At 54.7% G+C, this 14,380-nt stretch overlaps 2 protein-coding genes across 3 annotated transcripts in view; one reads left to right on the top strand and one right to left on the bottom strand.

Annotated features, from left to right (window-relative positions):
• Window positions 1-14,380, bottom strand: part of PALD1 (phosphatase domain containing paladin 1) — a 151,835-nt gene that overhangs the window by 17,150 nt on the left and 120,305 nt on the right. The window lies entirely within an intron of this gene.
• Window positions 604-5,527, top strand: PRF1 (perforin 1). The gene is made up of 3 exons (XM_003483492.5): window positions 604-762; window positions 2,161-2,703; window positions 3,876-5,527. Exons 2-3 carry the CDS (start codon window positions 2,165-2,167, stop codon window positions 5,002-5,004), a joined length of 1,668 nt encoding a protein of 555 aa, XP_003483540.3. The 5' UTR covers window positions 604-762; window positions 2,161-2,164; the 3' UTR covers window positions 5,005-5,527.

Raw genomic sequence — 14,380 nt, 5'->3', positions numbered from 1 at the left:
ATGAAAACAGCCCCCCCACCCCAACCGTCTCCACCTCAGACCAGTAAGATTCGGACCCCCAGATGTTGCCTGTGAGTCAGTCAACCCATGGAAACCTCACCTAAGTCAGAGGGTGGAGAAGACCCTGGGCCCTGGTCCCACCCAACAGGGTCACAGGGCTGCCTCCCCCCCAACCCCCCACTGCAATCACAGCCCAGGACTAGGGTGGGGGCTGGAGACGGCAGGGCCAAAGTGGGGAGTGGGAAACCCTGTCCCAGGGTGCGTGTTTGGGGCCCAGAACCCACCCTGGGCTGGGATGCAGGTGTAGGCAGGAAGTGGGCAAGGGGGGTTGAACAATGTTTATTTTCTCCCCGCTGCTCTGGGAGGAGGGAATGCACAGGTGCTTGAACACCCAGGGAGGACCAGGCACCCTTCTGAGCACTGTCTGCATGATAACTCCCCTGATCGTCACACCCCATGGGGTCTAATACCTGCCTGGCAGATGAGCATCTGGCCGTCACTGCTGGCTTCCTGAGAGAGCTGTCAGCGGGCCGGATGAGGAGGTGAGGACAAGGTGGGTGCTGGGGGAGGCAGGGGGAAGGGAGAGCAAAGGGGACTCGTGACCACAGTTGGGGGGCGGGGCAGGAAGCAGAAGTGAGGAGAACTGTGGCCTGGGTGATGAGCTATGTGGTGAGCCTTTCTGGGGGGCTGCACTACCATTTCAACAGCCTCCTGCCAGGAGAGAGGGTGACTGCCTAGGAGCAGCTCAAAACAGGACTCCAGGTAAGGGGGAGGCAGGAGGACAGGGAGGCTGGGAGCCCCCGGGTAGGGACAGACAGAGGGCTACTCCATCCGGGGAAGAGCCTGATGGAGCAGGAAGTGCTGTGAACCAGAAGACGAGACACTTGGGTCCAGATCGCGCTCCGTCACTGATTGGGTGGGCAGCCTCATACTTACCACGGGGCCTCAGTTTTCTCTTATACAACATGAGGTTCGAGGACACAGTCTTTACGGCCCCTTCAAGTGCTGACAGTTAAAGCTAAGAAAGCAGGAAAGAGGCCCTTGGGAGATAATATGATGAAAGTCAGGATGGAGATGGAGTTCTTTAGATCAAGGTTATGAACTGCGCTGGCCCCCTAAGTGGGCGAATCTGAGGGCCTTTAAAATCCTCTCCTTCTCCTAAAACTCCACCACTCAAGCCAGACCTCTGGGAAGGGCGCAGAAGGCTCCGGCTTGACTGCAGGGGGAAGTTCCTGCTCTCCATATGCCCCCGAGGCTCAGACAAGCTGCTGTCCCTGGCAGGTGTCACAGGGCAGAGGCCTCTGAGGAACTCAGTTTGAACAGAGGGTACAGAGAGGGGATTCCAGATCATAAGCAGGCCAGGTACGTCTCCAGAGCCACCTCAAATTGAGGCAGAACCTTTGAGCTTTGTTGTCCGATGGTCAACAAGAAGAAGCTCGCAGTCACTGCCAGAATCCCGCAGAGCATGGCAGGGAATGCCAAGGAGGAGACGGGCATCAGGGGAGCAAACCAGACGGCCCCTCCCTATACAGGATCTAAGGGCATAGGTGCATGGGCAGCTTTTAGTCTAGAATTCAGGCTGATGTTCTTCCATGAACCCAGAGAGAGGACCCCCAAAGGGGAAATGGGGAGAGCAAGGGTGATGCACAACCTCCTTTCTTTCCCAATTCTGTTAAGGGCTCAATGGGAGGGAGGGAGGAGGGGGAATGAGAGAGGTGAGATGGGAAATGCATGGCTGGTTCTAGGGTCTGATGCTTCTCCAGAGTCCAGGCTTCCTAGAGTCCCCAAATTCCTCTCCAAATCCTTCAATAGCTACTCCCGGTCCCCTCCTCGGCAAGCAGAGCCTCCTCCCCAAAAGCAGTAGCCGTGGTCCTGGGGACAAAGCCATATATCTAGATTTCCATTTGGCCTTAAATAAGGACATTCTAGCAAGGGTCTCCTCCTGGTTGTGTGACCCTGGACAAGTCCCTTCCCCGTTCTGGGTCCATCTGTACAATGTAGGGGGTGGACCAGGTTAGTAGGGGCCATTCCAGCCTGACATCCAAAGACTCTTAGAGATATCTCATTCCATCCCCATTCCATACACCCTGAAAACCCATGAAGGAGCCAGCCATCCTCCATGGCCCAATTCACAAGACCAAACGCCCCCTGTCTCCGCAGCTCCATGGCCTCCCCAGTGCTCCTCCTCGGCATCCTCCTCCTGCTGCTGCCCACGCCCGCCCCCGCCCCCTGCTACACGGCTGCGCGCTCTGAGTGCCGACGCAAACTCAAGTTCGTGCCAGGCGCCTGGCTGGCGGGGGAGGGCATGGATGTGACCAGCCTCCAGCGTTCACGCTCCTTTCCGGTGGACACACAGCACTACCTGCGACCTGACGGCACCTGCACCCTCTGCCAAAATGCTCTGCAGGGGGGCGTTCTCCAGCGCCTGCCCCTGGCGCTCACCAGCTGGCGCGCCCAGGGCACCAGCTGCAAGCGCAAAGTGCTCAGAGAAGAGGGCCGCTCCACCGAGGAGGTGGCTAAGGAGGCAGCCAGCAATATCCGCAACGACTGGCGGGTAGGGCTGGACGTGACTCCCAAGCCCAGCACCAATGTGCAGGTGACTGTGGCGGGCTCCCACTCCCAGGCAGCCAACTTCGCGGCCCAGAAGACTCACCAGGACCAGTACCGCTTCAGCCTGGACTCAGTGGAGTGTCGCTTCTACAGGTGAGTGCTGGGGGTGCGGGTGGAGGACTTGAAAAAGGCGTGGGAAACTCCAGGTGGTCTGGGAGCCCTGGAATGGTGGGTGGGCACCCAGAGGCTGCTTCCACCAGGAGGAAATGGCCATCCTGGTGCTCATATACCTTCTCCCCTGAGACCTGATCTGGAAGAGCCCAGGGAGAGAACAGGTGAAGGGAAGAAGCAAGGCTGTGCTTAGAGCCCCCAACCAGTGCCATTCAGGTCTACTGGGCACCCAGGCCCCTCTTTCCTGGGCTTTGCCAGCCTCCTGTGGTCAGGAGACCAGGTAGGGTCCCTCTTGTCCCTGGGCCTTTTTCATTCGTTCAAGCATTCTTCATCTCTGCCTGGTCAGCCTCTGTGCTGGAAATTAGGGCTACAGGCCAAACAACAGCAGCCATGCCCCCAGCCCTCGAGGACCGAGGCGTTGTGAGAAATGCACTGTCTCCATGGGGCCCAGAGTCACCCACTCTGATTTCTCTCACGGGAGACCATACTTCCCACAGAGTGAGACAAGGTACCTTCTGCCTGCATGGTGAGAGCTGTCAGTAGGACAAGGGACAGACAGACAAAACCACACGACTAGCTTTCAAAACCAGAGGGATACCATCAGTGCAGTGTCATCGCTTTTAAAATTAGAACATAAAAAGGAGGAGTTCCCATATGGCTCAGTGGGTTAAGGACCTGACACTGTCTCTCTGAGGATTCAGGTTCCATCCCTGACCTCACTCAGTGGGTTAAGGATCCAGCGTTGCCATGAGCCATGGTGTAGGTCACAGATGCAGTTTGCATCTGGTGTTGCTGTGGCCGTGGCGTAGGCCGGCAGCTGCAGCTCCAATTCACCTCCTAGCCTGGGACCCTCCATATGCCGCAGGTGCAGCCCTAAAAAGAAAAGAAAAAAGAAAGAAAAAAAATCTTTTTTTTTTTTTTTGGAAAAAGGCAAAAATACCTATACAGTCCCTAGGTCACCACAGAGCAGTGGGCACGGTGGGTTTCCCTGATGCTCAGGGGTTCAGAGCTTGGGCTTTAGAGCCAGGCCACCTGGGTTCAAGTCGTAGTCCTGCCACTTAACGTGACCTTGGGCAACTCTGAGGAAGCTACTGAATGGGGAAAAACAGTACCTACCCCTGGGCCCATCTGAGGTTTTTCTCTCCCCTGCACAGTTTTCACCTGGTGCACACGCCCCCACTCCACCCTGAGTTCAAGAAGGCCCTCAGGACGCTGCCCCCCCACTTCAACACCTCCACCGAGCCCGACTACCTGAGGCTCATCTCCAGCTACGGCACCCACTTCATCCAGTCCATGGACCTGGGTGGCCGCATCACGGCCCTCACTGCCCTGCGCACCTGCGAGCTGGCCCTGGAAGGGCTCACGTCCAAGGAGGTGGAGGACTGCTTGTCCGTCGAAGCTGAGGTCAGCATAAGTGGCCGAGCCAGCTCCTCGGCGGCGTACAAGGCGTGTGAGGACAAGAAGAAGCAGCACAAGATGGGGTCCTCCTTCCACCAGGCCTACCGGGAACGCCATTCTGAAGTCCTTGGGGGCCACCACACGTTCACGCACGACCTGCTGTTCGGGAACCAGGCTGGGCCTGAGCAGTTCTCGGCCTGGGTGGCCTCATTGCCGGACAGCCCCGACCTGGTGGACTACACACTGGAGCCCCTGCACGTGCTGCTGGAGAGCCAGGACCCGCGGCGGGAAGCGCTCCGGCAGGCGGTGAGCAAGTATGTGACGGACAGGGCGCGCTGGAAGGACTGCAGCCGCCCGTGCCCCCCGGGACAGCGGAAGAGCCCCCAGGACCCATGCCAGTGCGTGTGCCATGGCTCATCGGCCACCAATCAGGACTGCTGTCCCCGGCAGAGGGGCCTGGCCCGGCTGGTGGTCATGAACTTCGTGGCAACGGGTCTGTGGGGAGACTATTTCACTGCCACGGACGCCTATCTGAAGGTCTTCTTTGGCGGCCAGGAGCTGCGGACCAGCACCGTGTGGAACAATAACCATCCCCAGTGGATGATACATCTGGACTTCGGGGATGTGCTCCTGTCCACAGGGGGGCCCCTGAGGGTACAGGTCTGGGACGCGGACTATGGCTGGGACGATGACCTTCTTGGCACCTGCGACCGGACACCACAGTCTGGCTCACACGAGGTGATGTGCGCCTTGAACCATGGCCACCTGAAATTCTCCTACCATGCCAAGTGCTTGCCTCACCTGACCGGGGGGAAGTGCCTGGAGTACGCCCCCCCGGGGCTTCTGGGGGAACCTCTGGGAAACCGGAGCGGGGCAGTGTGGTGAGGACAGCGGGCCCCCAGAGGACCAGTGTCCTGGACTGACAGGGTCTCATGCAGGGACCCAGGAACTATCTTCATATCCCATTAGATAGCTGGAAAACTGAGGTTGTTTTATTTTGTTTTGTTTTGTTTTCAATGAGGTGGCTGATTTTACAGGGCAGCCCCGAGTCTCCCTGTATGAATTACCTTTGCTTTTCGATATTCCTGAGCCCCAGAAATGAACGGGGGCTGGGCCACGCCCTACAGCCACTGCTACACAGTCCCCGGCTCAGGTCAGGAGCTGGGCAGAAGGCCAAGAGGCGGCTCCCACTAGGCCGCCTGGTGTCATTCACACCATTCTCTCGCAGCCCTTTCCAGCGTGGTCAATTCTTCACCATATTTGATCTAACCTCTCTGGCTCCAGCTATGGTTTGCTCTATTCCCTTTGCCCAGCAATTTTGCCTCTCAAGACAAATCCAGGGCTGTCTTGACCTGTCTCGTTGTGTACATAGCCCGACAAAGGATGAATAAATGTGATGTGATAGTGACCATGATGGTGGTGGTTGAGGCAGAGAGGATGAGGACCAAATACAGCCTTTGACATAAAGTTCTAGCAACCCTACCAAGCAGAACAGGTGGTTCACCCCTGGGGTAAGGCAGGTGGTGTAAATAAACCTTTTCCATTTTTGTTGGAAATGGTGAGGGGGCGAGACCAAAAATATTTTACTTTGCTCACAACTCTCTGGTTTGAGAAACAGAAGCATACACTCAGTGGTAACTGGCCTTGGACATGCAGCTCCCCACCAGGAGGCAATAAGGAATGGTGAGGACTATGGTGAACTGAAAGGCACATGAATCATCCAGCGGGCACAGCGACAGCTCTGCACCAGCCAAACACAGGCACACATCCCAGGCAGGAATGTGAGCCCAGTGCTACCGGGTCTTCTAATTTATTAAAGTAACCAGAAATCCAGATTTGACTTCTCAGTGTTGACAATTCATTTTGCTTTGTAAAAATAAACCAATTTGGGCAAACACGGTACAAGCCAAAGAGAACACATATGCCAACCATGTTTGATCCAGAGAAATCCGTCTGAAAACTCTATAATTTCAACAAAATCCATCTGCAGGCTGAACAGCTCCCTCCTGACCCATAGTTCTAGGGGAGAAGGCAGTGATTCCAAGCAGGTGGTGTCTGAGGGCCTCCTGGCTTTGGCATGCAGGCAACTGCAGCACAGGTTATGACATACAATGAAATAGTCCTTGTTTCATGTGCCTGGGACACAGGCCTCAGAACACAGGGTTGGCAGCAAGATTCAGGGCAGCCTCCCAGACCCAGTAGGATTTGGCTGTGGAGGGCCACTGTCATAGGGGCTCAGAGTAGCTGGCATGGCCCTCCCTACTCTCTTTGAAACTCGCTACAAATTAAGCCCTTTGAGGCCCGTGTGGACCCAGATGCTCAAAAGACCAGCAGTGACATTACACTGACTCTGAATCCCCCAGTGAGGTGAGGTGGGGAGGGGTGGCTGGCGAGTTCTGGAAGTCTGATCGAAACCACCGTTCTTATACCTTTCCGTTCACAGCCCTACACACAAACAAGAAAAAGCACAAGAGAAATCACAAAATGTCACCCTGGCTACTGCACTAATTGAAAATAAACATGGAGGAGTTCCCACTGTGGCTCAGTGGTAATGAACCTGACTATATCCATGAGGATGCAGGTTCCATCCCCGGCCTCACTCAGTGGGTTAAGGATCCGACATTGCCGTGATCTGTGATGTAGGTCGCAGATGCAGCTCAGATCCCACATTGCTGTGGCTGTGTAGGCTAGCAGCTGCAGCTCTGAATCAACCCCTGGCTTGGGAAATTCCGTCTGCCACGGGTGCAGCCCTAAAAAGATGAATGAAAGAAAAAAAAGAAGGAAGGAAGGAAGGAAAATAAACATGGGTATGACCTTACACTCAGGGAAAGCAGGTCCAGGGCATGCCTGGCTCTGGGAACAGCCCTTGCAAGAGATGTGAGTCTTAGTCTAGGTCCCACATGGTCGGTGACCTCCAGCAAATCCCTCTGCTCCCTGAGCCTTGGCTTCCCTGAAGGACACTCTTTGTTTTATTCCCGGGGCTGTCTGGGAGGGGCCCATGAGCCTTTCTGGAAGGTCAGCGCTATAGAAGAGGTCGTGGAAGGTCATCTGGCTAACCCTCCTGGCTTTGCATTTAGGCAAACCGAGGCTCAGAAGAAGGGGTCTGACTGTGGTTGCAGAAGTGAGTGGCCCCGTGTGAGTCGTGGGCACTTCACTCTGAGCACAGCTTTGGAGAGACCAGTGGGACGAGGCCAGGAGGGCCCTTGGGGAAGGTGTGGCATCACTGAGAAGGAACAGCCCGTGTTGTGGAGGGGCAGCTATGGAGCCCTTGGCCCTAACTTGACATATTCATTGACATTTCATTGCCACACTTGAGGCCCCTTGTTTGTTGGGGAATTTCCTTGCCTGATGTCTTCCATCAGCTCTCCAGGTCTCGTCCTCACCCTCCTCCACCCTGCCCTGGCCTGGAGGTGGGCAGATCTGAGCCTGTGCGACGGTGGGTGGGAGATTGGCAGGAGGGAGGCGGGGACAGCACAGGGAATAGGCCGTGGGCCTCCCTCAGGGTCTCTCAGTAACCCCCCCATCCCTCAGACTTAGGGACAGTAACCTCGCCACCACTACTAATTCTGAGTCACTGTACAGCTTGCTACATCTTTGTAAAAAGGCCCTTAAATTATCAAAATTTGAATATGCTGTTGGCTTTGGCTGTGGTCTAAATGTTTGTGTCTCCCCACAATTCAGGTTCAAATAGTAATTCCCAAGACGATGGTATTGGGAGGTGGGGCCTTTGGAAATGATTAGGTCACAAGGGTGGAGCCCTCATAATAGAGATTAGTGCCCTTATTAAAAAGGCCCCAGAGAGAGCCCTGGCCCTTGCCCTATGGGAAGACACACTGAGAAGGTGTCTCCTGTGAACCAGAAAGCAAGCCCACTGAATCTGCTGGCACCTTGATCTTGGACTTCCAGCCTCTAGCACTGTGAGAAATACATTTCTGTTGTTTATAAGCCACTCTGTTTATGCTGTTTTGTTACAGTAGCGTGAACAGACTGAAACATCTTCCTACAGGGACCCTTACAGCACACTGCCCATTAGTCTTGGGAAGCAGAACCACCTACCCACCCCCACCCCGCCCCCAGAAGCTGAAAAGATTCTTGCTTTTCCAACTTCCTTTCCAACTAGGAAAGGACGTGTGACTGGGTCTGCCTGTCGGAGGCAGCTGGCCCAGGTGTGGGGTCCCTTCAGAAACAGATGCTGAAACCAGATGTGAGTACAGGTAATTGTGTGGGAGGCGATCCCAGGAAGCCCAGTAGGGGAGAGGGGAAGTAGGCCAGCGGAGGGAGAGTGGCCCACGAAAGGGGAATGACCTGGCAAGTCACGGCTGTGGGCACCCAGAGCCAATGAAGAGAGTCAGCCCGGCTGGGGTGGAGGGAGCTGAGTCCACACAGCCCCTCCCATCCATCACTGGTGAAGGGCTATCTTCTTTTTCAACTTATTTCATCCAGACTCGGCTTCTGTTTCTTGCAGCTAGAAACCCCTGTGATGACTCCCTCCCCATCTTCTCCCTCACAGTTCCAACACTGCCATCCCCTTTCCCAACCATCCTCCCACCCCATGCTGGTGGGCTCATGTCCTTAGAGCCACCACTCAGGTGTCCCCAGAGCCTCCCTCCCAACGGCATGGAGCACAGAAGGGCAGGGACCACTCACGGATTCCATCATTCCCAGAAGGTTACTGAGCACCTTCTGTCAACCGGGTCCTGGGGCCAGTGAACAAGCTGCAGAGCATCTGTCCTCTTGTGGCTTGTGTCTGATGGATGTGGGCACAGAGGGAGATTTAGGGATCAGGGTGGGAGCTGGGCTGGACTGCTTCCCCCTGCCCCCACCTCTCCCCACCCAAGTGATCTCTTCCAAGGCTTGGGGCTGGGTTGACAACAGCCCAGTTTCTGTTGTTGAAGCGGTTGCCACAGAGCCTTCCTCTCCCTTCAGACACACTTCGTGGTCTCTGAGGTGTGGCCCCCCCAGCTGTTGTGGCGGCCGCGTCAGTGTCTCTGACGTGTGTGAGCAGAGGAGTGTCTGCTGGAGGACAGCAGCGTGGGGGTGGGGAGAGCCGGAGGGGAGGGGCAGGGCAGGCTGTGAACCCTCTCTACAGTCATCTGCGTTCCCCCACCTGTCACCAAGGCCAGTCACCTCTGCCTCCTGACATTTGTCCCCTTCTGCCCGTGACCACAGCGTCTCTAGCCCAGGCCACCATCTCTTGCTTGGACTAGTCTTCCTGTGGCCTCCTTGCCAATCTCCAGGCTCCTGTCTGCCCTTCATGGTCCCTCCACCCGACAGCCACAGCGGTGCCAGCATGCTGCCCATCCCCCGCTCAGCCCCACCTCCAAGCTGGCCCTGCATCTCTGCCTGAGAGCCTGTGCTGGGGAACAGCCTTCAACTGATGGCTCATGGGAGGTGGCGTATTGATACCCCAGCTCCCTCCTCCTCATGGTTGAGGGCAGGGGCGGGGGTGGATTGCTCTGAGGGACACATAGGCACTGGTCCCCAGGGTTAAGTTCCAGCACTCACAACAGTGACTTGCTCGACTATACCTGCTCTTTGGGCAGGCCCCCTTCCCTGTCTCAATCCCCCACTGCCCTACTGGTATTTTCTGGAAGCAGCTCCCACATACACAACCTGTTTGCAAATCCCTGTCTCAAGACCCACCTCTGGGAAAACCAGCTAAGATGCCCCTCTGACCACGTTGTTGCCTTGCTTAAAACTCTTCATTGGTTCTGTGTGGTTCTTGGGATAAAGTTCAACCCCCCTGATGTGACCCACAGGCTGACCTCATGCTCAACTCTGCCCCTGCCAACGAAGCCCTGCTTCACTGAGCTTGCTGATTCTTCTGTTGGTCACGCTCTCTCTAGCCCTTTACACGCACTGCCTCCTCTTTCAGGAACTTTTCTTTTCCTCCTCAGCCTTCAGGCTTCAGCTTCAAAGGCGGCTTCCTCCAGGAAGCTTTCCATGGTCCCCTGTACCCTGCACCCATTGTCCTCATTTTTCCCCCATCACAGCAACATGAGGTCAAGGGCTATTTCTATCAGGAATCTACTAGTCTGGCATCTGACATAAGTTTGATGCTTGAAAAATACTGAAGGGATGATTGGATGGATGGATGAATGAATGAATGAGTGAAACCTACCAAAGAATCTTCCAGCCTCTGCTTGAACTCTCCCAGAGACAGAGAGCTCATTACCTCCAAAGACAGTTGTTCTACATGCGAAGGTTTCAGCTATGAACTGTCATGTGACCCAGAAACCTGCCTCCTTATAACGTCCAGCCCTGGTCGTGGATCAGTGATTCTGCGTCTCAGTCTCGAATCCCGTCTCTGACTTGGTTGGGCAGAAGGATCACTAAGCTGATTCCAGTGCAGGCAGCAGCTGGCCCTTACTCCTCCTCCTGCGACGGGGACACAGAAGCTCCACACAGTGCCCAGGTCAAGGCGGACGTGGACTGGGTCGGCCACCCTCCTCTCTGTTAACTGACAGTAGAAGCAAGGAATCCCTCGTGGAAGAATTAAGTCACCAACTAAGTCAGTTCCAAATGGGGCAGCTCTTTCTCTGGGCACAGCTGACACCCCCTTGGCCTAGGCAAGTTGTGACCCCAGAAGGGCCAGGGGTCCTGCTTATGGGGCTCCCCTCCCCCACTCTTGCCCACTTCCCGACATGGTCCTTTCCAGCCAAGCCCCACAACCCAAGTATCCCCACACACAGGCAGGAGCAGACTGGGCATCTGCCTGGCTTTTTACTGTTAGGGAGGGGGTGGGAGGAATGGGGGGATGGTTCTGGTAGAGCTGAGACCGTGGTCACAGGTGAGATTCTCATGGGTGGCTAGACTAGTGTCGCACGGAAAGAGACAAACCTCTGTCACAGACAGGACCCTTGAGAGCAGCCAAAGACTGACAGCTAACCCAGGCCATAGATGAGAGGATCACGGCCACAAGTTTACCCCAAACTAGCTATAGCGACTTAACCATATGAAGCTTGGCTTTGATCCAGCCAGTTCTCATTAGTATATTACACTCACATAAAACTACCTCCAGACCGCCAGTCCCCAGCTGTCAACAAGGAGCTGCTAGAAGAATGATTTCTGCATGGCTTTCCAGCTGGGAGGGGCTGGGCCCTGACACTCAGTGGGTATGGCCCAAGGTCACGACAGCCCGGTTGCCCCAAATCTGTTGGGTGGGCATACCTCACAAGCACTGCCTTCCCAGTACCTGGAAGAAGTCCTGATCCACTGGCCCTTCTCTTTCCAAAGACCAGATAAGCAACCCCAGCCTGTCAGAACCAGGACAGCTGCTGCTGTTTTGCAGGCCATAATGGCAATCTGTTTACCACGCAGCTCTGACTGCACATCTGGGCTTATAGTTCATCTCCATAACAGCTAATTCCCTGTTTCTCCTTAAAAGGACCATGACATCAGCGTGCTGGCAGGATGCTGACTTTTCCCCTGGGAGACCCAACCTCCCCACGAGATCAACCACCATAAAAGGAGGCTGGCCCCCAGGAATACATCTGTGTCTCCCTTTCCTCTGATTTTTTTTTTTTTTTTTTTTTTTTTTTTTTGCCTCACCCATGCCATATGGAAGTTCCCTGGCCAGCGACTGAATCCAAGCCACAGCTGCAGCAATGCTGGATCTTTAACCCACTGCACTGTGCTGGGGATCGAACACACGTCTCCACAGCAACCCGAACCTCTGCAGTCAAATTCTTCAAACGCCGTGCCACAGCAGGAACTCCTCTCTTTTTGCTTTATTCACAGGGGACCCTCACCCTGCCTCTGGTGGGAGGCAGTCACTGAGGACACCACTGCCACCTCCACCTCCACCCGCCCCTCTCCCGCAGAAACGTGGGGCTTCTTTGGAAGGCATTTTTCCAAGCTGCAGTAATTGAGAGACCGCACTGTCTCTTCACGCTTCTAAACTTCCCTTATATTTTTCTCACTAACACCACAAGTGAAATACGAATAAATCACATTTCTTGAGGGCTTGTCGTGGTTTTTTGGGTTTTTTTTGTTGTTGTTGTTGTTTTTTTGTCTTTTTGTTGTTGTTGTTGTTGTTGCTATTTCTTGGGCCACTCCCGCGGCATATGGAGGTTCCCAGGCTAGGGGTCGAATCGGAGCTGTAGCCACCGGCCTACGCCAGAGCCACAGCAACGCAGGATCCGAGCTGCGTCTGCAACCTACACCACAGCTCACGGCAACGCCGGATCGTTAACCCACTGAGCAAGGGCAGGGACCGAACCCGCAACCTCATGGTTCCTAGTCGGATTCGTTAACCACTGCGCCACGACAGGAACTCCGCTTGTCGTGTTTTAAGAGCTATATGCGTATTAGCTCATTTCATGTTCCAACAGCCCCACGAGGCCGAGGTAGTCAACCCCGTTTTAGGGATGAGGCCTCCCAGGAAGCTGGGGAACGTGCCCTCACATTTGCCCCAAACCTTCTCCAGCCACCCCTCTGTAGGACTCCCGAGGTGTGGAGAGGGTCTTTGGCACCGTCTCCCTCATGTGGCACCTGCACAGACTTCCCAACCATCTTCAACACAAGGCCTTCAAGTGGCTGAAGAGGACCTGCTTTGTGAGGATGGTCTCAGGAAGAGCAATCTCCTCGTGCCACTGCCACTCACTTTTTTTTTGGCTTTTTTTTTTTTTTTTTTTGGTGTTTTTAGGGCCATACCCACCAATCGGAGCTGTAGCCGCCGGCCTAGGACCCAGCCACAGCCCCGCAGGATCCGAGCCGCATCTACGATCTACACCACAGCTCACAGCAATGCTGGACCCTTAATCCACTGAGCGAGGCCAGGGATTGAACCCGTATCCTGGTCCAGCTCATTAACCGCTGAGCCATGACCGGAACGCTTACCACTCGCTTTTTTTTTAACTTGATAAACTATACGGAGCATAATATTTATCATTTTCACTCTCTGAAAGTACACAGTTCAGTGGCGTTAAACAGAGTCACGATGTTGTCTGAGCATCACCCCTTATATACCTGGAATTTTTCATCATCTCCAAGAAAAACTCTGTACCCGTGAACATAACCCCCGCCCCAAGCCTCTGGTACCTTTATTCTGTTTTCTGTCTCCATGAAATTGCCTACTCCAGGTATCCCACAGAAGTGGAAGCAAACAGTATTTGCTTTCTGTGTCCAGCTTCTTTTACGCCACCTAATGTTTTCAAGGTCCACCCATGCTGGAGGCGGTGTCGGGAGCTCACTCCTTTCATGGCTGAATAATATTCCGCTGCACAGATATATCACTTTGTTTATCTGTCGATGGACACCTGAGTTGTTTCTACCTTCTGGCTATTGTGAATAATGCTGCTATGAACACTGGAGTACAAGTTTCTTTTTGAGTCCCTGCTCGCACTTCTTTTCTATATACATCGAGGAGTAGGGCTGGCGGGTCATATGGTTCTATGTTTAACTTTTGAGATACCACCAAACTGTTTCCTGCAGCCTGTCCCTGGCTCCTGGCTGGCCTCTGCCTTGACCTGCTTGTGCCTCTATTCCCATCTGTCAAATCAAGGCTTGAACAAGATCCAACTCAGCTCCCCAGCATCAGAGAGCCCATCCTCACACCCATGGCAACGCCAAGCCTTCTTCCACGAAAGACCCGGCTCTGCCCACCATTCCACCCTTCCCTAGAGCTCCCTGCCAGAGCAGTGGCCCTGGGGTTGGGGAGGTGGGCAGAGGGAAGACAGCTGAATGGGTGGGCACTGTCACGAGGCTTCAAGATGCTCTTGCCTGGCACTGTTTCATTCTGTCTCAATCATCTCTGCCTTCCTGCCCCAAGTGGGCCTGGCACATAGTGGGTGCTCAACAGATACTGTTGAATGAATGAGCAAATGCTGGCAGGACTATGAGCTGAGGGAGGTGAAGGGGAGATAATGAAACTGGCATGGGGGAGGGGGGGGCGAACACTGGAGCCCTACTCCTGGGAAAGAGAGCTAAGAAGAGCTCCGGCGGTCCCTCCAGTCCAGCCTCGGCTCCTCCCTTCTCAACACCCCCTGCCCCTTCCCCACCCAGAAAGGCCAACTCTTCCTTCTTTTACCTAAAAACAATTTGAGACCCACTGTGTGGGGAGCCAATGTTTGGGAGGAAGGGACTTCCAACCAGAGCCGACCAAGGTGCCCCTGCCCTCACCCACAGGTGCATGAGCGCATGATAAATGCCAAGATGACGTGAGCCCTCAGGGTTTCTGGTGTGTTTTTACCTTCATCGACCATTTCTTAAGGGCCTACGGAGGGACCCACTCTGTGTAAATACACATGATTTCATTAAC

This window comes from Sus scrofa, chromosome 14, assembly GCF_054392235.1.
Source record: "Sus scrofa isolate SSC_HxYL_T2T_F1_AM1 chromosome 14, Sscrofa_HxYL_maternal_Yorkshire_Landrace_v2.0, whole genome shotgun sequence".
Taxonomy (NCBI): Eukaryota; Metazoa; Chordata; class Mammalia; order Artiodactyla; family Suidae; genus Sus; species Sus scrofa.
This window is presented reverse-complemented; position numbering and strand designations above follow the sequence as displayed.

Bases quoted from the DNA above. Each gene is read 5' to 3' on its own strand.
- PRF1 (XM_003483492.5), top strand. From the start codon at position 2,165: ATGGCCTCCCCAGTGCTCCTCCTCGGCATCCTCCTCCTGCTGCTGCCC. The intron at 2,704-3,875 runs GTGAGTGCTGGG...TCCCCTGCACAG, and splicing joins GTGGAGTGTCGCTTCTACAG to TTTTCACCTGGTGCACACGC.